Source organism: Acinonyx jubatus, chromosome X (genome assembly GCF_027475565.1).
Source record: "Acinonyx jubatus isolate Ajub_Pintada_27869175 chromosome X, VMU_Ajub_asm_v1.0, whole genome shotgun sequence".
Classification (NCBI taxonomy): domain Eukaryota; kingdom Metazoa; phylum Chordata; class Mammalia; order Carnivora; family Felidae; genus Acinonyx; species Acinonyx jubatus.
The window spans coordinates 7991267-8015934 of NC_069389.1; the positions used below are offsets into that span (position 1 = coordinate 7991267).

The 24668-nt window shown below is 44.3% G+C and overlaps 1 protein-coding gene across 5 annotated transcripts in view; it reads right to left on the bottom strand.

Annotated features, from left to right (window-relative positions):
• The window catches only part of ARHGAP6 (Rho GTPase activating protein 6), a 448084-nt gene that overhangs the window by 44128 nt on the left and 379288 nt on the right, over nucleotides 1-24668 (bottom strand). For all 5 annotated transcript variants that reach the window (XM_027054478.2, XM_027054479.2, XM_053202059.1 and 2 more), the window contains exons 3-5: nucleotides 11281-11352; nucleotides 4264-4520; nucleotides 2141-2336 (exon numbers count right to left, since the gene is read on the bottom strand). In XM_027054478.2, coding sequence (XP_026910279.1) covers nucleotides 2141-2336; nucleotides 4264-4520; nucleotides 11281-11352 — 525 coding nt within the window. The remainder of the gene's footprint in view (nucleotides 1-2140; nucleotides 2337-4263; nucleotides 4521-11280; nucleotides 11353-24668) is intronic.

Genomic DNA, 24668 nt, shown 5'->3' on the forward strand with positions numbered 1-24668 from the left:
TCCCTTGTGTATATAAACCACAATTTCTTTATCCATTCGTCAGTTGATGGACATTTAGGCTCTTTCCATAATTTGGCTATTATTGAAAGCGCTGTTATAAACATTGGGGTACAAGTGCCCCTATGCATCAGCACTCCTGTATCCCCTGGGTAAATTCCTAGCAGTGCTATTGCTGGGTCATAGGGTAGGTCTATCTTTAATTTTTTGAGGAACCTCCACACTGTTTTCCAGAGCAGCTGCACCAGTTTGCATTCCCACCAACAGTGCAAGAGGGTCCCCGTTTCTCCACATCCTCGCCAGCATCTATAGTCTCCTGATTTGTTCATTTTAGCCACTCTGACCGGCGTGAGGTGGTATCTCAGTGTGGTTTTGATTTGTATTTCCCCGATGAGGAGTGACGTCTGAGCATATAGTATAGAAAGCATCTGGGCGCAAGGGAAAGGGTGGCGCACACAGACATGGATGGAGTCAAGGTCATTGTCCAAGCCCAATTTCGGAGGGAATGAATAGATCTTTGACAAAAGTTTATAAGGCTAAAGTGGATCATACTCTCTGCTACCCATTTCCCAAACTGGCAGATAGAGTCTTATGAAAGAATTGTTTTTATGGTTTGCTCTTTTTTTCATTGGTTTTAAGGGACCAAGATTAATATCCGTTTGCATCTGAACACGTCTCTTTTCTGGAGCTAAATACCACAGAAACCAGAAACGGAATCAGGGCCTTGAGAGATCACCCAGGATAATCTTGTCTCTTTTAGGCCCTACGCTGCATGTTAACTATTCCAAAAAAGGAAGCCCTGTCCAGTTTTTTAGTAAGCTTAAAGGAAAGGCTATTTTTCAAATTATAATTCATGACAATTTATTTTAAAAAACAAAATAGAAAAACAAAGTTTTCTTTCTTCCACATAAGCAGTTACTCAACCTGGCCCTAGAGTTTAAATGATTGGAGTACAATTCTCACTTAGGACTCTTTAAAATGCTTACAGTTCACTCTCGATGCTTTTTACAGGTGAAAACTATAATTATAAAAGTATGAGTCGCTTTTTCTACCTCCTAGTGAAATTTTGGCTGAATTTGCATATTTGCTGTACTGAATTCTTTAGTTGCTAAGCTATTTTTAAAAATAATTCCATGCAAGTAATATTTATTGGACACCTACATTGTATTAACCGTGATAGTAAGTGCTGGGAATTCAAAATGACTAAGAAATTTTCCTTGACCTCCAGCTTACCTTCCCAGGAGAAGAGACATACGGACACACACACACACACACACACACACACACACACACACACACGTACATATAAAAATTCTGTATAGACAAAGAAAGCTTCAATATGTATCAGTTTTATTAACTCATCGATATGTTACCTAGTGATTAAGACATTTAGAAATCCCCTTAATAATTTTTTTATAAAGTCCCAGTTTTACTGGAAACAATGAACTTATCTCATGTCCACAAAACGCGTGCGAACACTATAGGAAACACATTCAGATTATGGAGATGGCAGTTCAATGGGCCAAAAGCCTACATTTCAGAAAAATTTTTGAAGAAGGCTATATTGTTTTTAGGTCAACATATTACCTGGAGTTGAGTTGCCAAAAGGGTCATTGTGAAGGATCTGAAGTGGACATCTTCCCGCAAAAACACAAATAGCCATATAGAAAGCTGTTGCCAAAAACCATGTATTTTCTATTCATGTAAGAAATGGTTTGCAAATCTTTTTGTTTGTTTGTTTCTTTGTTTGCTTGTTTGAAGCTGGACTCTTATTTTTTTTAAGGAAGCCTTGTTAGTAACCTCAATGCATGAAAAAGATAAAAGTGGCTGTGCTCTGTTTGAAGGGAGGCTTGGGGACAGACCCAGCCCAACAGATCTTGGCCTCCCCTAAGATACTTGGCCTCCAGGTTCACTTCTGAGGACCACTGGGTGTTGGGCGGCCTCAACACTGTCAAGCTGATTTTTGTCCCCCACAACCTTGTTCAGCCCAGTACCCTTTTAGGCACACACTCAGATCTGTAAGGAAACATCAGCCCAGAGTCTGATCAGACGACTAAAGCGCTGAACTTGGGCGCTTAAATCCACGATGCTTGAATAAATGAAAGTCTCTCATACATGGTCACTGACAGACAAATCCGCTTACCGTGTTTTTCTAGATGCTGACAGCAGCTGTCCACCAGCCTGGGGACCTGTCTGTAAATGGGATTCAGACTCAGTTTCTTATCTCTGGCTTTCTCTTTTTTACTATGAGCCTCCGCAGGCAAGGAGAGTTGTAAAGCTTCTAGTAGTCGAGACTGACTGTCGTCAAGATCTGTGATAGAATCCACTGACATCGCACCCTGCAAATTATACACAGCCATGAACAAAGAGCGCAGACGGGGAAAATGAAAACAGCTTCCCTCAGAGGCTCTCCAATAACGCTTTTGCCCATGACTGCCTGTCACACTTATAAGAGCGCCGCTTGGTTGAATCATGCTGTTTGTACATTAGACGGAAAGCAGCAAACACCTTTTGAAAAAGTTAGGAAACTACCACAACATAGGGCCAGGTAATGGCAGTCAAAATTTCGACACACAACATTTTCCAAATGGAAGACACTTCATGCCTTGGAACAAGAGAAGAATCACATACTCAATGAATGAGGTCAAGTGAGAGGAGCCTTGGGAGTAAAAAGAAGATCGCAACTATGACTCTAGGGGGTAGAGTTTTAAAACTGGATTCCATGGGATGGTCTTAGTGTTGTGTCCCCCCAGAAATGGCATAAAGGGCTTTATCAGGGAAGTGGTTCCCGGAGACGGCTGCAGGGGTGAGGAAATGAGAGCGGGAAGGGAGGGCGGTGGATGAGAAGCGCCACTAAGCCTATGACGAGCCCGGGGGCAGCTCGTGCCCCAGGCCCTGGGGACGACTGGGAGACCATGGAGGTCAAGCATCTCAGAGGTAACCATGCTAGGGAGCGAGTGAGCTGGGCTATTTATACCACAAGCCTCAAGAGTCATTGATTAAGGGCAACTCCCGGTAGGGGCAGGGAGGCGACGTTGACGTCTCGGCACTTGCAGCCTGTCATCTGCATGGGTGGGTGCCTCTGGCCATCAGAGAGAGCCTTTGGCGGAGATGGGTGCTGGTGGGTGGGAAGAGGGCCGCCATGTTGGGAAGGGTGAGGGCTGAGCATAGGGGAGTAGCACACCAGCCACGTCGGTACAGCCCCCCGGCCTTCGATGAAGCACAGAGGAAGGAGTCCGCAGCCGGTGTCCCGGCAAGGCCTGGACAGAGGAGAGGGCATCGGGCAGGCCCGTTGCCTGGGCCCCAGATTCCCCGAAAGTTCCAACGTGGAGCTCAGGTGTTACTGCCACCCAACATGCAATCTGAGAGACAGTGATAAAGCTGGAAGAACGACAATGGTGTCATTGCCTCATCTGTAAATGTAGCTGGAGCCTTGAGAACAGCAGAGGCCCAGGCACCCCCTTGATCTTGGAGAGGTCTCGAACGTGGATTTTAAGTGGGGAGTGTTGGGGCTTTTACCGAGGGCAGCAGTGAGTGGCTGGGGGTGGCGCACATTTGGGGTCTCCAGGCAAGAGGAAAAGGGGAGACCTCCCGGTGACCGGTGACCGAGGGAATTCTAGAGACGCTTATCAACGAACCCAGCCAATCACCAACCGGTTGGCCTGGACACTCAGCTCCCCTGGATCGAAACATGAAGTTTGAAGCCCCAAACAACAGAACAGTGCCTAGAACACAGCCGCCAATTAATAAATGGCACTCTGTTGTTACAGTACTGATTGGAGAGGACATATGTTCTCTCTCTCTATCTATATATGTATAGTGAAAAAAGTTCCATTGATGAAACAAAATCTCACTGTTTCTGAAGACTGGTAGCCAAGCCACTGGGCCAGGTGGGTTCCTGGACTAGAGACCGAGAGAGTAACCAGAACACCTGGCCCTGCCCCCAAGCCCCACAGTCTCAAGGGCAAGTCCGGTAGTACAGCAGCAGATCACACTAGAGCACGGTCAACAGTGACACTGTGGAATGTTCAGGATCTCATGGGGCACACGGGTAACCAAGGAGGGGGCCCCCCCACAGCTCTGAGAGGGGTCAGGAAAAGGCTCCGAGGGTGCGCCCGGTGCCCTATGGCCAGTGCAAATTGTCCCCGAATGGGGCCGTTGACAGATACCTGGACTACATTTCCAGTTTTCACATGAGCAAAGACTCCAAGAATAACGCTCTGGTTGTTTCAGCAGTGGTGTCAGAGAAAGCACCGGCCAACTCACCCTCCTCCTGGCCCGAGGAGCCGGTTCTGGGGTGTTCGGGGACGTTGACTCATTTGGTGTTTCCGAGGTGGAGCTGAGAGATGAGTTACTGCTTGAGAGTTCTTTGTTTTGTCTTTTATTTCCAAATGGGAGGAGGGAAGCCACGAAATCGGACGCGTCCTTTTGTTCGTCCCTCTGTGAGTCCTGCTTGAGTTTATAGGCCCGGTCATTTGCAATGACTTGGGATAAGGGCATTCCAAATGCCTGTGGGATGAATTCTGGAACCAAAAAACAAACATTCACTTTCAGCCATGACCGGACCAGGGAAGGCCCTCACTCGTGTTTTAGACCTAAGAGCAGACATATTCAAATGCCTGTTTCTCGAAGAACTGATTCATCAATCAAAATACAGAGGTGGCTTTTGTATTTATCAGAGTGGCCAACATTTCTATTTCTATCAAGCAGGCCAGTATGGTTTTAGAAATCTAGGCCTCTGGTCTCCCCAACCCCCACCCTGCCCCACCGCCGACATATCTCAAGTATGTTTTAAAGGCAAAAACTTTGGGGCGCCTGGGTGGCTCAGTTGGTTAAGCGTCTGACTTCAGCTCAGGTCATGATCTCACGGTTTGTGGGTTCGAGCCCCCCGTCAGGCTCCGTGCTGACAGCTCGGAGCCTGGGGCCTGCTTCGGATTCTGTGTCTCCCTCTCTCTCTGCCCCTTCCCCGCTCATGCCAAAAATAAATAAACATTAAAAAAAAATTTAAAGGACCAGACCTTTTGTTAGCCTTACACTCCCCATCTTCGATTTATGGGTCTCCAGAGCCCCCGGAACATACAAGGCATGAAAAGGCTGCATGTATCCATTTATTCAGCAGGGAGTGTAAGGCTAACAAAAGGTCTGGTCCTTGCTCTTGAAGGATTCAGAGTCGGGGAGGGGGTCAGATATGTAAATAGCTACAGAGGTGTGTCTGCCACGTGCTATAAAGCAGAGATGCATGGAAGCAAAGACTGAAGTTCAATGAAGTGGATCTACTTTGAGGTTCCCCGTAAACGAGCCAGTAGGCGAAATGAGAACCCGAGAGGGGGCGGAACAGCTCGGGAGCAAGTCTTCTCTCTTCCCTTTGTGTTCCTTGTCCCCACATTCTGCCTCCAGTTGCTGGCTGGGGCTGTCACTCTTATGATCTATGCTCCAGCCATTCTGCTGGCCACACGCACAAGTGGGCTCTCATCGCTAACTGACCAGTGATGGGCCCAGGATACAATGTGTTAAATCCTCTCGTAAGGACAATTTGGGGGGAAGGAGCATAATGCAGAGATCTACGGCTTTATTTGGAGATGTACACACGGTTGTTTTCTGGATCACGGTAGTAAATCCATATGTATACGTGTCTGTTGAAAGCACACTAATCCTTAGGGCTGGGCATTTTACTGGCAATATTTTAGATTTATGCTGAAAAGCATTAATAATTAAGTTAAATGCATTATTTCTTTTAGAGTCAAAATTACATCTCCTAGCAGCAGAATATTGGAGTCTAGGCTCTCCCTTGTTTTTATAACCCCTACGAATAAAACCAGAATGATCAAGAGAAAACAGTTGTAAGACTTGTTTGTTCTTTGAAAGGAAAAGCTAACATTAAATCAGGTGGAAAGAGGCTTTGGAAGGTTTTCTTCCTTGATCTGTGGCCAGTGATTTTTAACATCACTGGGCTAATGACCAAGTCTACATCAAAAGCAGAAATGGGGGGTGCCTAGGTGGCTCGGTGGGCTGAACGTGGGACTCTTGACTTCGGCTCAGGTCATGATCTCACAGTTTGTGAGTTCAAGCCCCACATCAAGATCCACACTGAAAGCTCAGAACCTGCTTGGGATTCTCTCTCTCCCTCTCTCTCTGCCTCTCCCTTGCTTGCTCTCTCTCTCTCCCTCCTTTTTGAAATAAATAAACAAAAAAATTATCTAAAAAAAGCAGAAATGGTACTTGAGAAGCCTGCACCCTTGGTTCCATCAAAACATGAATCTGTTTTAAAGCGAAAAATCAAAACGTCACCATTTGGAGATTTTCAGAGGAGGTTTACCATTCTCCATCATTCTCAACAAACTCGGTGGCATATGATAACACACAAAAAATTAGGCATGTTTTTGAGTGACTGATGTAGACAAGTGCAGCAAGACGCAATGCTCACTATTGATAAAAGGCCACCTCCACCAACTAGCAAAATTAGAAAGCAAAGGGGACAATACCAGACCACTGGCTGTGCACGCCAGGATTTATCGCGTAAATCAGCGCTGTCTTGTGTATGGGAATAATCAAATCGTCTTACTTCAAAACAACCGGGGAGGGGCGCCCGGGTGTCTCAGTTGGTCAAGTGGCCAACTTAGGCTCAGGTCAGGATCTCACAGCTTGTGAGTTCGCGCTCCGCATGGGGCTCTCTGCTGTCGGCACGGAGCCTGCTTCGGATCCTCTGTCTCCTCTCTCTGCCCCTCCCTGGGTTGTTCTCTCTATCTCAAAGATGGGGCTACGGACTCCTCTCTTAGCCAGTTTTTCCACATAAGGAAAACCAACCAGACTCATTTAGAGTTGCTGATATCCCTAGAAAAATGGTTTCCTTTGGTATCCATCGTTTTTAATGTCCAAACCTCTGTCACCCTGCTTGCAAATTGGAATAATTGAATACCAATTAAACAGATGGAATACAAGCCTCTCCATTTTTATTTCTCTTTTATTCTTACTCAAGAGCTGATCCTCTAACAGAGTTTTATTTTTCCCTAACAGGCTTTCTTTCCTGGCTGAGTTTATTTATCCTCTCAGTGACAGAGTTTTAATGTAGTCTCTGGTTTCTGGTCGTTGTCTCTTGAGAACCCTTACAAGCTTCAGAAAGGAGGCCTCTCCATGCTCTAAACTTGTGTCACAGTGTCTACAGTCCCTGGAAAATTCTAAGCAGGATTTTTGAATATTTCTGCTTCTCCAAATGTGGCTATTGTCAAATTGAGGACTCATCACAAATCTATTGAGCAAAACCTTCGTCGGGTGCAAATAAAATGTTGGGTGCACATGCTCGTCTGTGGATTCAAAATGCTTCTCTTGCGGGGGGGGAGACCCTAGAGACTCAGTGTTGATAGTGGCTAATACAGCTGATAATAGGTTTTTAAAACCAGATGGACATTTCCCAAGACTCACTGTTCTGGGGCCAGGGACAGTGTGTGTCATGTTCTAACCTACAGTATGTGTTTGCTAGGAACACTGCCTTCCCTGCTGGGCTCGTTAGTAGCAACTGTGAACTTTCCCGCCCGGTGAACCTTGGCTCCCTACTGCCACTTCCGAACCTGTGCCTTCCCGCCATGTGGCAGAAACGTGCGTGTGCGAGGTTCCGCTTGCCTCCTGCTCATGGCTCTCTTCTATTGTCACTGACTTTGACTCGTGGTCAGACCCCTGATCTACCCTCACATCTCCTGACCTTCTTCTCTCCTCTTACTTTTTCCTTCCTGCCACCTTTTCCACCCACTCGCTCGGTCCCACCCTGGACCGTGTCCTCACCAGAAGTGATTCCGCCTCTAGATTCAGGCTTCCTCCCTCCACTCGTGTCCTACTCCCATCCCAAGTTCACGTGTTACACTGCAGTGTGGCAATCTGTTTAAGCACACCATTAAGATGCCCCTTCTCCTTCATACGCTTTGATGGCGCCTCAATGTTCTCGGCATGCAGACCAAACATTGTGCTGGGGCCCACACGGTCCCGTGCAAGGTGGCCCCTTCTTACTCTGCCCTGCGACCACCGCCACTGCCCCCGCCCCGACCTCTGGTTCTCTCAGTTCTGGCAACAGCACTCAAAGACAGCGTTTCGTGCGTTCTCTTCGCGAAGTTCCACATGGTGATAACCGATACTTGATTTTTCTACTTGGCGTGATACCAGTTCGGCACAAAGAAAGGTGCCACGCCTAAATTATCGCCAGATTTTATATCCATAAATATACGGCATAATCTGAAAATATCCTGTGGAGAGGGGACCTGCCTCCCAGACTTAGGCCACCAAAAAACCTACTCCCCCTGTGCTCTGATTAGGAACCACATTAACTGGAACGAAGTAGCTATTTTAAAATCCTTTTCCCCCAAATGATTTCTTTCTTGACACAAGAAAGAAACTTTCTGAAGTTCTGAAAGTTTAAAAAATGCTTTTGGGTTGCCAAGTAATTTAACTAAGAGAAATTAAGGACTGGGAAGCATTCTGTATGAAAATATGTTTTCCGACCCAGCATCAATCTTGAATTAGTTTCCATATGGAATTCAAAAGTCATATGGGCAGGAGGGACACAGCAGTGTCACACGATCTGCTGTGTTTCATGTCCAGGCAATTAAATAAAATGCAGGACGTAATTCATTCTGATTGAATCAATTAATCTAGCAGCACATCCAACACTTAATGAATCACTCTTTATTGGGAGAGCAATTCGATTCTAAAAAGCTGCCCCTATTTATTTTTAGATGACCTAACCCAAGAGGTCACTTAGAGTTTCCTGTTTTCCTTCTTTTACTCTTGGATTCAAATGATTATCATTTTCCACATGTGCAGCTGTTAGGAACCCCAATGTTAATATTCAAGTGGAAGAAAATCATGTGAACCATTACAACCATGTAAGACCTACATGCTATCCCCTCACGCTCTGGTCCCCAGGTTGTTCAGAAAACATGACATTTAATTAAGAGCTACTTTAAAAGAGAAAAAAAAAACCCCTCTTTTGCCATGAAGCCTAATATTTCTCCCTTTGGTTGGATGGGCTATGTGTCTTTTTTTTTTTTAATATTTTTTTTTTATTCATTTATTTTGAGAGAGACAGAGACAGCACAAGTGGGGGAAGGGCAGAGAGAGAGAGAGAGAGGGAGAGAGAGAATCCCAAGCAGGCTAGCTGCCAGCGCAGAGCCCGACGTGGGGCTCGAACCCACGAAACCGTGAGATCATGACCTGAGCTGAAACCAAGAGTCTGACGCTTCACCGACTGAGCCACCTAGGCGCCCTGATGTGTCTTTGGAGCACCAGGACTTGCCTTCCTTTTCCCAGCCGGCTCCCTGGGCAACCTTATAGAACTCCGCCAAATTTTCACTGGGCCTATGTAATTCCTAAGTACGATTTGGTCTGCAAAATGTATAATGGCTCAGTACATATTGGTCAATTACTTCCCCTGGCCCTTCCTTTTCTGCTCATTCACATCCTTGCTTCCTGTTGTTCTGGAATATAAGGAAGCACACACACATCTCCCTCTGTTGAGGGAACTCAGTCGTCTCCCGCAGAAAATGCTCATTCTGCTCAGTCTAGCCTGAATGGGCACTTGTGAAGAATCACTTGAAAGTCTGCATTCTGAGTATTCAAATCCTAGTATTCAGATCATCATCCTAGAATAAACCAACTTTAAAGGTACACACTCCTAATGCAAGTCTGTGTGGTCCCATTAATTCACTTTATAAACACTGAGAATTACTCTAATCTAGTGAGGCAAAGGTCGTCAGTGGCAAGAACAGAAGGAGCAAAACCTCTAGTTTAAAAAAGCTATCCTGGTTACTAATAGCCATTGAAAAATAAGGGTAAGAACATATGAACCGATTAAAAAGAACACAACTTATCAGACTGCGATAGGTAGCTGGGCAAGAATTAAGGCCCTTTGCCCTGATTATACCAGCAGCAGATTCTGCTGTGACACGATGTGCCCTGGTGAGTACGCTAGTCAATATGGACCGGAATTTGCATGTTAGAAGCCGCACATTCATAGTTTACAGAAGCCCTCCTGTCCAGTTGCCCTTACAGACCGGTGGAATTATACTTTCTGGGGTGGGGGTCTGGGCACTGGGCATTTTAAAGGGTGCACACAGTTTTATTCTACTGTGCAGCCAGAGGTAGGGAATCACTCATATTTTCATCTCCTTTTCTCCAGCGTGAGGTAAACATTTGAAATGTCTGGAGACATCCTGGTGGGGGGCGGTGCTACTGGCATCTAGTGGTAGGGGCCAGAGATGCCGCTGAGCGTCTCACGCAATGGACAGGACAGCCTCCATAACAAAGAATGATCCAGCCTAAAACGTCAGTAGACCCAGGTTGAGAAATCCTGCTCTAAGGGAAGTAAAACATTGATTCTCCATTCTTTAGGACTTTTCAAATCTCCTTTGAGTCCAAAGAACCAAATGTCGTGACACTTTAGGCACAGTTCAAGACATGGGTGTAGAGGCTGGGATCTTTTCAAGCAGAAATTCAATCATTATAGAAAAGAACTCCTAGGTGAGACATATGGGTCTCCTCACTCAACACTCATTCATTGTGTCACATAAAATGGAAATACATTCATACGACGGCACTGTTCCGCGGTCATTTCATATGGGCCCATACAAACAAGCCACAGAAAGTTGTACTGTGCTAATGGGGCCCAGGTGCCCATTAGTCAGGCTCAGTGAATATTAGTTAAAAATGACCACAAATACCTCTCAAAGAGTGGCTAATGTGTCAGCTCCCTAAATGGACACAGAAGGGACACAGAACAGTATGAAGACAGTCGACAATCCCCAAAACATATAGGGCAAAACATAAGCCTGCTGTGATCTAACACAGAAATGCGGAGAATGGCCCATCTCCAGTAGCTCATGAGGATGAGACTGTTTCTTTCCAGTAGTCATGGTAGGCAAATCCAAACTTTTTCTCATTCAACTAGCCCTGCCTAACTATCTGGCCTTGCCAGACAGCTGGTTAGCGTTAGAGATGCTGTACATGGCTACTCAACCCAGGTTCCTCTTATGCATTGCTGATTGGCCAGCATCATAATTGGAACCATAAACTTGGCTGAGGTCACACTTTGCTCAAACCAGTTGAATTCATCAACTCAGTACAGGGCCACTCAAACACAAAAGAGTAGACCAAAACAGGCTTTAATGACATTCTGTTGTAGAAAGCCAGTTTACATAATAGAGTTGAACTGCATAAATCTATGCAATTCAAAAACCCCACCAAATTCAACCATTATGCTCCACGGAGGATGCATCCGCTGTGGTCCCTTCTGTCCTTTACCTCGGTCTTTGTTTTTCTCCTTTCCTAGTGAATCCAGTTTCTTTCTCAAAGATTTCTTTCTCTTCTGCCCATCTGCAAATATTAAAAGAATGACAAATTGTAAACACAAGCTATACGTGTGACATCTTACACTATCAGTGACTACATTTGAGCAAAAGCATGACTTCTTGCTTACTTCACTTATAATTTGGCATTTTAAACAGAGTAATGGCTCTGAAAACACATGAAAATCCCTGACACGGGCAGTACGCATAGCCAGAATCTTGATGTACGCTCCTAAATTTTGTTTCAATCATGGAAAGTACAGGAAACTTACCTCCTTCAGAATTAACTTAGTGGTGACACTTAGATATGTTTGCTATTACTATTACATGAGTCTCTTCCTATTCTTCACGTTTACGCAAACCAATGTCATCTGGAATCAAATGTCCAGGAGAGGAAAGTCAACAGTACATATTATTCTGACATTTATAAGCTGGTAGAGTGTAACTGGATAAGGAAGTGAATCTAGAGGTCCAGAGAACTCAGACAAGCTATTGCTGCACCATCTACTAACTGTGTGACTGTGGACAAGTCTCACTGTCCTCCTCTGTAAAATGGGCATTTCATGGGGTTGCCATGTGAACTAAATGAAACGACGCATCTAAAGGGCTTCAGGGGGACCCCGACACATGTGCATAAATTCAGCTCTACTTTCTTTTTGGTGCTTGCATCGTATTCCATAGCGTAGCTGTGCCATAATTTAATTAACCATTCCCCCACCCAGGGACACCTGGATCATTTCTAATTTTTCACTATAATCAGTAAGGCATAATATCCCTTTAGCATCTTGTCCTCACAACAAATGTACTTGCACATCTGGCTCGCTCACCAAATAATAAAGATACCACTCATATCAGTAGGCAGCTGCAGTCGGATTCCTGGGATGTCATGGCAAGAATGCATTTCGGGATTACGCAACCATCAATTTAACACGTGGGAGGTGCAAATTAGAAATCCGCACTGCCATCAAATAAGGGAAGTGTAGCCCGTGCCGTGAAGAAACTTATGTTTAAAAGGGGGATTACGAATTGTTTTCTTACAGGACACACTAAAAAGCGTAGTGCAGAGAGAGACTCAGACACTCTCCAATAAAATTTAAAAGCAAGACTCTGATATCAGGAAAAGACAGCATGCACATTCTTAAACAGAAACGAGCGTTCCTGGGATCCTCTCGGGGCTACAGATGTTCCCAACTCCTTCTCTCTGAATTTTTGGAGGCAAAAGACATCACACAGTAGTCGACAGACACATCCGATCCGTCCTCTTTCAAAAAGCAAAGAAATATTTCAAAAATGAGTCTCCTCCCACAAGATAGAAATCGTTCCAAAGAGTCTTTACCTTTGCGGTCGTGAGATTTGTATAGGGGAAATTTAAGTAAGTCAGTTGTAATGCGGTAGAGAGCCATCAGTCTCTTTCATTACAGGTATGTTCTTATCTCCAGTGTCTAAAAGATGATTAACGATATGGCCTCCCATAACTTATTATACATGTACCACAATAAACATACTAACAACCCAAGATTCAAATCCATTCTCCAAACAGGCTTTTACTTTGTAACACTTTATTCACTAGTTCACATCACCACATGTATTTGACTGTAACAAGAGTATATGTCCTTAAAAAATTCTATCATTCCTTCATATTTTATTAGTTGACCCAGAAGAATAACTAAACCAAATAGTAAAGCTTAAGAGACTTGGTTTTTATAACCAGCGGGCAGATGCTAAAATTCAAGCGAGTTGTCAAAGAACCACAATACATATAGGAAAGGGGACATTTTCTTTTAAGATAGAAGGAATTCCTTAAACTTCTTTTTAATTGGAAGATGTAAAATATGTAAAGATGTGTATAAATATAAATACACAGTTTAAATAATATTGAGGAGGCCAACTCCCACACGACCAACAGTCAAGTTCAGAGGTAGACTATTCCCTGTACCCAAGTCTCCTGTGTGCCTACCTCCCCCTCACCCAGGGTAATCATTGCTCTGATCAATCATCTAATAATCTATATCTAATAATAATAATAATAATCTAATAATCATCTGCTTTTCTTTACAGTTTTACTGTCTATGTATCCATTTATAAAGAATATAGTTCCTTTTTCCTGCTTTCGACTTCACACAGATGGAATCACGCTCTAAGTATTCTTTCTTGCCTCATTTATTTCATTCATTGACATTTCTGAAATTCATCCTGTTGAGGCAGGTGGCTGTAGGTCACTCATTTTGATTCTGTACACTGTCTTCTGGTATGAATATACCATGGTTAATTTCCCCCATTGAACTATTGATGGAGATTTGAGTTGTTTCTAGCCTGGGACTGTCGGGAACAGTGTTTTTGAAAAATTTTGTGCATGTCTTCCTATGTACATGTCCAAGAATCACTCTATGGTCCTTTGAGTGTGGTTCTAGGACCACTGGCATCAGTACCGCCCCGGGAAATTGGAACTTGTTAGAGCTGCAAAGTTTATGGTCCCATCCCCAAAACTAGTGACTCAGGAACTCTGGGGTGGGACCCAGCAGTGTGTGCTTTAACATACACTCCAGGGGGGTTATTCTGGTTCTCACTGAAATCTAAGCACCACTGTTCTAGGGTAGATATGTACAAGCTGCATTGCCGGGTCAGCACGTATGCAATCTTAGGCTTTACTCCCGAACATCGAACGCTTTCCGTGTCGTTCTGCTAATTGCTATTCGCACCAGCGTGAGAGTTTACAGAGTCCCACAAGGATAACATGTACTTCAAACTCCAAAATTCCAAACAATATCTTGAAGCCTCCTGATAGGAAAAAAAAATATGTGATCTTTGTGAATAGTGACCTATGATTAAAAAAATGCTTAGCTGGGGGTACCTGTGTAGCCTTGGCTCTAGTGACATTTGGGGCCAGAGAGCTCTTGGCTGTGAGGAACTGCCCTGTGCACAGTAGGATATCTAGCAGCATCCCTGGCCTCGGTTTACTAGATGCCAGAACACCCACCCATTCCCTGTTGTGACGACCAATAATGTCTCTGGACATCGCCAAATGTCCCAGAGGGGCAGAATCACTCCGGTTAAGAAGCACTGGTCTGTGTGTAACTCTACCTAGAGAGCAGCTGTGTGCTTGGACCATGTGACACATTCACATTTTCCCACTTGTCACAATGCCCAGGTTACACCCGGTGTCAGCTTCTGTTTTAGACAGAAGAATATAAAAATGTTTATAAATCGTTGAGCTTTTACATATCAGGCTGAATAACAATTTCTTTCAGTTTCTAAAGAATGTGAGTCTGCCTATAGCTATGTTTCTACCAGATTCCTGACTACATGTAGGGGAATAAAGCAGGTTTCTATGTCTTTGTACGAAGTGTCTTGTCCTCATTTAGATCAGATGTAGAAGGACGTTCAACGGTGAACAGCTGTATGAATAGATGGTGGATGGATGAAGAGACCTCCTGGCTAGTCCACCCCTGGCCAGAGCAAGGATTCAGAAAGAAATTGTACAAAGTCAGGTTTCTCAGCAAATGGAGCTGTTCAGCAGTGAAATGAGCTCCCTCAAAAAAAAAAAAAAAAAAAAGGCACCTTTCACTGTGGCCCTCCATCCCGTTTGCTCCCTCCGTCTTGCATCCCTCACTCTGGGGGAAGCCACATGACGAGTAACCCTATGCAGAGGGCCACGTGGTAGGGAACTGGTGTCTCCAGCCAGCAGCCACGTGAGTGGGCCCAGACCCTGATCCTCCTGCCCCAGTCAAGCCTTCAGATGGTTGCACTCCCAGGGGAGCTTGGGGGCAAACCTCATGAACCAGAACCTGAACCAGAACAACCACACTGGGATATTTCCAGAAACCCTGTGAGATAGGAAATATTTGTTAGTTTTAAAAAAAAGGGAGAAAAGAAAAAAAAAAGATGCCCAGCTAAATGCATGCGGTATCCTAGATGGGATCTTGGGTCGGAAAAAGGATATTAGTGGGGAAACTGGTGAAATCTGAACAAAGTCTGTAGTTTGGCTGATAGCAATGGACCAATGTTGGTTTCCTCGTTGTGATAAGCATGCCAAGGTTACATAAGATGTTATCATTAGGGGAGATTGGCTGAGGGGCATAAGGGAACTCTGTGTTATCTTTATAACTTTTCTATAAATCTAAAATTATTCTAAAACAAAGTTGTTGCTTTTAAAATTTTTTAATGTTCATTTTTAAAAAAAATTTTAAAAATATTTACTTATTTTTGAGAAAGAGAGAGAGAAGAGACAGGGACAGAGACAGATAGGGTATGTGCAGGGGAGGGGCAGAGAGAGAGAGAGAGGGAAGCACAGAATCCCAAGCAGGCTCCAGGCTCTGAGCTGTCGGCACAGAGCCCGACGCAGGGCTCGAACCCACGAACCGCGAGATCATGACCTGAGCCGAAGCCAGACACCTTGTCAAGCATGTTGTTTTTTAAAAAGCCCTTTCTCCCGCGTCCTGGACGTATTCAGGCAAAAGGTTGAAACCTCATTTGTCAAGCATGTGAGAAGGTGGAGGCTTACACGGCTCACCGAAGCGCTTTGAAACATACAGACTTGGGAGCGCAACTCTATGGCAACAGGTGACTAAAGAGCCAGAGATAATCTTCCTATTCACACGTCCCTGATCTGAAGGAAAACGTGTGTGTTAGGTCACTATAAAGCATCAGTTATATCTGCCTTTCTGGCGTACCATGTTTTCTGGAAAGGGAGTGGACAGATGAGAGACCTGACCAGATTTATTTTTATGGCCCCAGTGACGTTTTCATGGGTGGCTGATTAGATTGTCTTATGATACTGCCTATTTCTTAGGTTCCCTAAATCCCTCTTCGGCGTAAGTTATCCAGACTCGGTGCTTGACGTTTGCATCCAAGAACACTGATCAGTGTATCAATCTGTTTGCTTTTTAAGTTCCCATGCCTGTTCTGATAAACCAAAATATGGTTTTTAAATTATATGTATGAATGTGGAGAAGGCGAGCTATACAATCTGTGCATGTCTTATAAAAATGTTTGCTAAAACTATATCCTTCACTAAAACTCAAATTCATCCTTTGGTCTCATCCTTCCCCTTCTGAGGGCTCTCAAGCCACAGACCTCCCAACACTAAGGCAAGAGAAAGACTAAACCAGACACTTTATTTCCAGTTTGGGACAGGAGGTCTGTCAAAGAAGTTGTAATATTATTAACAGCCCCAGGGGCGCCCGGGTGGTTCAGTCGGCTAAGCGTCCGACTTCAGCTCAGGTCACGATCTCGCAGTTCGTGGGTTTGAGCCCCGCATCGGGCTCTGTGCTGACAGCTCAGAGCCTGGAGCCTGCTTGGGATCCTCTCTCTCTGTCCCTCCCCCGCTCATACTCTGTCTCTCTCTGCCTCAAAAATAAACATTAAAATTTTTTAAAAAAAAATATTAACAGCCCCTGGCACTTGAGGGCCATTCATCAAGCCCACACTCTGTGTCTAGTACTTTCCAATAGTTAATGTCAGCGGTATAAGTTACTTTGGTAAGTGAACGCAGAAAACACAGTGGAACTGATGAGAGCTGGGCCACCAGAACCCCAAAATCACACCCCGGGAAAAGTCAGCTGGGCATTGGAGACAGTCCCTGCCATTGCTCAGTAACGATGCTCATTAGAATGGATTCAAAATAGCCCCTGCTACTTTGAGTTGCCATTCAAAGTCCATCCTGAGAAATGGAAGGGAGGGCAGCCCTGGCAAAAGGGGGTGGGGGAGTAGTTAGCAGGAAAGCGGCTACCTCTGCCTCTCGGCAGGAAACGTGGCAGCAAGTCCAGGATAGGGGACCCAATGGGACCAGTGCAATGCTCCATCCAGTCTGAGAGCTGAACTAGGCTTAGCCCCAGAGGATTAGGAAAAGAGCCAAAGCAGCAATCTGGCCTCTGTTCGCAAACAAGTGCTCTCTGTCCAGGGATGTTGCACCACAGAACGTGACGAATCTCCTTGGCTTCAGACTTTATTTACACTCTAACGGTTATCTGTTTAAACGGCATCTTCCCCCCAGAAAGTGGTCTCATCCCCCATACTCTGACCCGTCCCTGCTCTGTCCACCCCTCCATCCAACGCTGACGAAGCACACGTTGTAGGCGAGACCGAGCTAGGCACTATGACCCCAGGTGAATGAACGCCATCTCTGCCTTTGAGAAACTCAGAGTTCAGTGCCAAAGACAGACACATGGTAACTTCATGAAAGGAAAATGAAGAAAAGCCGCGGTGGGGGCATTTAGCAGGCGAGAGGTCCGAAGCGAGAAGGCAGTCTCCAGCGCTACGGAAGGCTAATGTTTGCTTGCGTTCAGTCTTAAAGGACGAAGCGACGCTTCGCAGGGGCCTTTGAATTGTGGTGGGGGTTTCCTCCCAATAGATCACATGGTGACTTTAGTCTAGGAGATCCTTTCTCATCATACACCTGCCAATGTTTTATTCCTAGTAATCCAACCCGTTACCAAGCAAAAATTCTGTTGGTGAGAAAGGATGGGGAAATTGCTAATTCAGGAGTGAAATGACAGTATCTTAGGTGGGAACTAGGGCTTAAGAGAGTGACAAATAAGAATCTGGAAGAAAACAGTCTACATAGAAAAAGCGGAAAACAACGCACTCAAGCCCAAACCGGTCCCACTCTTCAGTCAGCTTTGGATCTCACTACATATATATTTTTTCGTGTTATTTTCAAGAAACCTTCCATTCTATAGCCTCTCAGTAATTTAATCAAACCTATAGGTTCTTCCACTGACCTTGATGGAAATAGGAGGCAGGCAGAAACAGGGTGATTGAGTCATCTTGCTTGGTATAAACCTCGATGAATTAAACATTGTTTCTTTATCCTTCAGGCACCTTGTGCATTAGATTTTCTTAAGATCTTCTTCCAAAGTGTCTATTTCTCAGGGAAGAAAATATTTATGGCATTCTTAAGCAATACAGATGCCTCTCCTTGGGGCCAAGGCTCCCCAAAGTACTTGTGAAATGTACCAGTCCTCACAGTTTACATGCGGAAGTGGTGGTGAAATGATCAAAGCTGCGGTCAGAAAATGAGAACATTCTGTGAATCTCACTGTTGTAAAGGGAGGCAGCTCTTGGGGGTCACCATGCTTCCAGGTAAATGCTAAGAGACCTTTTCCATTTTATGTTAATTATTTTGGCAACGTAATAACTGTTCATGATCAAATGATGCCCCAGAAGGATCTTTTACTTGCTGTCATTTTTTCCATATTCAAATGTTATGAGTAAAGAAAAAAAAAGCTATAAGCTCATGTTCCAAAGGGGCAGCCCGGCATCTGAACTTGCATTTCTTATCACACATCCCTTAAATCAAAAACAATGTTTTTAACTTAGCCTAGGTAGGCATTATATTCGCAGAGACAGAAGTTTCCAAATATCAGAGCAAGAAAAATGGCTTTTGGCAAGTCTTTTCCTTGAGCCATATTTCTTTCCTTGGAGCATAAGGGAAAGAAAGCAGGCAGGACAACAAAAAGACAGAAGTCGCTTATCCCAAAGAAATACCCTGGATTGTTAAGGAAATTAAACTCCAAATTACAGAAGTTTCGTCATTAGTCGATTTAAAGCGAGAGCCTGGAGTTTGAGTTGAAAAGGTAGAGTCAGACAAGGGTATCGACGCACGGTATGATTTTTGACCTGTGTAAGAGTCCGTTATTATTTACTTTCTTTTTGCAGATACTGTTTTATAGTGAACAAGTAAGAAGGGAATCAAATGTCTTTACCTCTTTGGTTAGATTTCTTCCTAGGTGTTTTATGGTTTTTGGTGGGAATCAAATATCTTTAAACCATAAACTTGAAGCCTTGGGAACTCTTCCAAATCTCTGCCAATAGCTCTCTGAAAACAGCTCTTACAGATTCAATAACTGGATAAACGATGGAATTAGATGAAAACTATTAGGCTCGTCATCCTTTCCTTTTCCATCCTTGCTTTTGATTATTCTTTGAGCCATACGAAACAATTCTTTACGATATGGAAACGGTATCTGAAACATGATGAGATACTATGATTGAATTTTAAATCCATTCCCTTCAATTTCTCAAATACTTCCTGAGCCACAGATCTATGCAAAGGGCCGTGCTAGATACTAAAGCAAATAAATGTGTCTAGGCTTCCTCCCTTGCAACCTGGGATGAGTACTCACCCCAGGGTCATGAGAGGAATCTGAGGTTAAGCCAATTCTGGTGATTTCTTTCTGCCTGCCAGTATGGACTGGGGCACTGGCAGATGCTGCAGTTCTGGGGATGAAGAACGGAGGAAAGTCCACTGGGAAGCAGCAGGGAAAATACTTCTCTATTATGGACAAGATACCTGATGAGGAGTCTCTGCTTCCTCACGCTGCCAGAGAGGAAGTGACGCTGGTGGCTGCTGTAGTCATTTTGTGACAAGGGAGGCCAGCCAAAGAAGAAAGTGACCCACTGCTTACGGTCGAGGAGAAATGCACGAGTACCGGGACTAGCCTACCTGTGGGCTCCTTATAAAGTCATACAATCAATCTCTTTATTATTTAAGCCACTTTGGGTTTGGTGTCCCTAATTTACAGCCAAAGCATCTTAGCAGTGGACGATCCAAAACTCTGCTGTGGGATGTGTTTTTCAACTTCTATTTGCACTATCCTCGTCCTGTAATGCCAGGTATCCCTAAGAAAGACATCCTTGAAAGGTTTGAATTTGTGTGTGTTGGGTGGGATCGAAGATAAAGAGGCTAAGAGGAGGGAGATCAGATTACAAGGATCCCTCAATCTGTAAATAAGTCTGGTCCTTAAAGAGAAATATTGCTAAATTCTCGGTTATCAAAGCAGAGAGCAGTAACAAAGCTAATAACCAACCCATACTGGAGATTGACTTATTATTGAAGTCGCCCATTTAATGTGTAACCTACATTCCTATAAACTGCATGATGGCATCAGTTATTTAAGCAACTCAGAAAAACACTAACTTTTCTTTCTTGTTCAGCGCCACCAAGAGAATCGGTTACCCACTTTGAAAAACTATCTGATCGATCTAATATAATGTAAACATTTAAATATAGTTATCTACATTTACATTTAAAATAACAATATAATATAAACACTTTAAATTAATATAGACACGTAAAACATCTGAGAGTTACAAAAAGCCACATTGTTAAAAAAACACTCTTATTGCAAAATAAGGTTAAGACAGTGAAGAAATTGAAACGAACAGAATAGTATACTTGATCAGTGGCAAAGATAATAACTATAAATTACTATATGCAATTAATATGACTGTCTTAAAACAGAGGTCAAGAAGCCTTTTCTGTAAAGGTCGAGATAGTGAATATCTTCAGCGTTGTGGGCCATATGGTCTCTGCTAAAAGCAACCTTGGACCATATAGCAACAAACCAGTGTGCTTGTGTTTTAATAAAACTTTATTCATAAAAATAGGCAGTGGGCTGGATTTGGCATTTGGGCTGCAGTTTGCCCACTCCTGTCTTAAGTGAAGACTGCTTAAGCTGCTTTTTCAGAGCTTTGCATTTGTAACAGTTTTATAAATGCCCAGTAATTCAATTGTTAAATCATCTTGAGGGCTCGATTTCAAATTATCTAGAAAGCCTGGTTGGTTTCAAAAACCCCTTGGTATTTAATTTCAATGAATACTTATTTGCCTCTGTTTCACCCATGGGGAAACAAAGAAAAAAACAAAAATGGGAGCTCCTATTCATATTTCCGGGATGAGACATTCTTTGTAATTATCAAGTTTACTTTTGGGCCATGCTCCCAACAGAGAGAATAGCGTAGTCTTGAAGTCTTTGAAAGGTGCCAGAATATTCCAGAAACTGCAGTGACAAAAGTTTTGTTCAAAATGCCAACACCTTGTGCAATAATCGTTGCTGCTCCAAAAAAGATATATAAATATGTACAAATATGACCAGTAGGGACAAGACGTTGGATAGAAAACTTTTGTCTGAGAACATCAAGGGAGCCATTTGTGAATACAAAGGCACATAGCATATGGCTTAAAGAAACACATACTATCCTACCGGGCTGCCCGCTCAGCACCAGAACAGAATGGAACAGCAGCATACATTTGAGAACTTGACATGGTAAAAGCCCTGGGGTACAGAGGAGAGCATCCAAGAAGAAAATTACAGAAGAGCCTGCAGAGAAATCTCTCCGTCATTCCTGGCTTTTGCTGGAATAGGTAGACAAGGCAGCTTGTATCTGTAAGGGTCACCAGTGGTAACTTGGATAAATGCCATCCACTGTTCTATCTTTTAGTAGAATTGATGTACTCGTGCATTCTCCATTGACTGACTAGGAAATCCTTGAGGATGCTTTTGACATGATATTATAGCCTCCATTAAAGGCTTCTACCTCTTAAGAACCTAAAGCCCCACATATCTACTTCCTCCAGGTTGTACATCTAGCTTGGTATTGAGAGGGAGAGAGAAGGAGAGGGAGAGAGAGAAAGAGGGGCGGGGGAGAGAGCGAGAGCGCCCGGAAGCTGTACCAGAAGGCCTCCCAGATGGCACTGTACAGCCGGGCTCTAGACAGAGAAGGCACTAGATGCTCAGGCCAAGGGTCTAACCTAGGCTCATTTCTGTGGCCCTACGGAAATAATGCCCCATCTACCTTACCAAGGCCCTAAGAGCCCCAGCAAAGAACAACTAAGTTTTCCACATTGACCTTTTTGTTCTTTTCTTCCTGATTGCCACTTTTCTATTCCATCTGCCTTCCGAGACTGTGTTATTCAAACTGCGGGTCATAAACTATTAACGAATCAGGAAAACGTAGTGGGTCATGACAAGTGCATTATAGAAAACGATACAGAATCAAATAGAAGACAGCTGGAGAGAACATTATAGACGACATCGAAGTGTATGTCTGATGAAGATAAGCAGCATTTGGTTCACGTGTTTCCCGGACTGAGATGTAAAATGTATGTCTTGCTGTAGAATTGAAGTTTGAAATTCAGTGCTCTAAGACGGACAAACTGAAATCTGTGGTGCATTCTCGGAACAGGCTGCAAACAAAATGGATTTCTTCTTTTGTATGCAATAGTGTGATAAATGGCTTTGATAGTGACCGCAGTTGGCCACAGGGGCCTGGGGGGTTTTGTTAAAAGAGGAGATTCGGTGGTTGAAGATTACTCTAATGGATTTAGGTGTGGTGGGCAGAGTAGGAGAGAAGCCCTGGATTGAGGAAAGCAGGTGGGGGCCTCTGGCTACAGTTAAGGTGAGACAGACGTGAGACAAAGTGATATGGCACCGATGGCAATGGTGACACGTAAGGTTTGTTGAGAGTATATACAACTTCAGGAGATGTTTTCAGCTCACGTTGCTTACTTCGCTTAAATCTCACATCAACCCTACGAGACCATCAGTCAGAGTTGGGGACTGGGCATGGGGTGACGTGGTAGGGAAACACTGACATGTCAAAATCATTCCTGGGGATCCTGGGGGAAATGAGAGAAAGGCGTGAATGATGCTCTTTAGAGAGACAGGGAAGAGGAGAGGAAGGAGTTTAATTTGAAAGGACATGTGCATGCGTGAGTGCATGCATTCATCGACTTCCAAGGATTTGCTGAAGGGCAGTGGAATGGGGTGGAGACCCGGGCAGTGTAGCCCGTGCTCCAGATTCAAAGACAAGTGAGACTTGGCCTTGCCCTGGGGCAATCCCGGTCCCCTGGGAGGTCCCAGAAAAGGTGAGTGTGGGCACAGGAAAGATAGCACGGGCTCTGCCGCTCATACCACAGAGATACACGTTGAGGGCCTCTGAGCCCGGCGGTCCCACATTATTCTTTGATCACCCTATTGGGTGACGTTTGCTTCCTCTCAGCATTTCTACCTAAGGTGGGGTTTGCAGATTTTACCCCGGGCTTCAATTTCAATTTTTACTTACACAGAAGGCTTTGACAAAGAGTTCTAGCACATCACCTCTTCACCTGGGCCACGCCAGCAAGAATAATACAGAAAGAGGATAGATAGATTTTCTGTCTAGGGCTGTTACATAAACACCCAAGCTCATGTTCCTGGCCCGTCAGGTCGCCCTCATTTGTTTGAATCGCCACTTACATCACCAGTCGCATTTAAATCCCAGACAGCTTCAGGATGACCCTACCCCAAAATATCATTTTCTCGCTTTCACGGAGTTGTTTACTCGGGTTTTACACCGCCTGAGAGACCACGGTGAGGGACCACTTCATAAAGAAGCCATATAATTGAGCGATTTTGAGGCATACTCTTTTCCTAGACCATTGGGCACATTTTCTTAGACCGTCAACTATTCCTCAGTCCATGACACTGTTTGCAAAATACGTAAACGAAGCCTTTCTCAGCTGTGATATCAGAAGTTAACTGAAGGGAGAGGGGGGAAACGAGGACTAAAGCAAACAGGAATGTGCACTTCTGTCTCGTGGAACCATTCAGCTTTAGAAACTTGCCTTACAACATAATGAGGTTAAGCCATAGCGCCTGCACTAACATGCTTTACTGATTGTGGCAGAAATCAGTCATTTCCTTTCGTGTTAGCTTAGACAGCAAATTTTTCCTGTAAAGGGCCAGATAGTAAACACTTGAGCCTGCGAGACATATGGGCTGTCACAGCTCCTCAATTCTGCCTTCGTTACGTGACAGATCTGTAGACGGCATGTAAATGAATAAGCATGGCTGGGTTCCAGTAAGATTTGATTTACCAAAACAGATGGTGAGCTGGGTTTGACCAGCAGGCCAGTTGCTAACCCCTGCTTAGACCATTTGTATTAAATGTTACCAAAATCGTATGAATTGAACCTAACATACTATCTGATGCATAAATAGTACTTTGTTGGCGTGTTTTGAATAAATGAGAAGTTCATGCAGGTCATACGGTACTGTTTAATTTCTTGACCGTGCTTCTCCGCATTTGTCTCCTGGTTCTGCTGTTAAGGACTGGGACAGTTACACGCTAGAAAGACTCGTCCTGAAGCCCATGCCAAGAGCAGCCTTCCACCAGGAGGAAGCATTCCATGGTTGTCTCCACAGGGCGAGCTCAGGCTCACAGGGGAAACTCATAGATCTGATCCCTCCCGCTGAAAGGCCTCCCAAAGATTTCTCTAGCTTCTGTAGAGCATCTTCCAAAGTCCCTCTGCGAAATGGCTTAAGTTTAGAAGAGACCACAAATTAAGCTTCTCAGTCATTTTATAAGGTTTATGTAAATATTACCAGTTTTTAGTTTGTGTGTCTCCTGGCTAAATGGATACAGAGGAGGAAGGAGCCACAAGGTGTGAGAAGCTCAGGTCCCTGAACAAATGCATGGAGCAGAGTCCACTCTCTTGGCCCCCATGGCCATCTTCCACGGGAGAAATGTCTGGGTGAGGAAGAAACCGTTGTCCTGTTAGGGCACTGAGTGGTGAGCCTACCT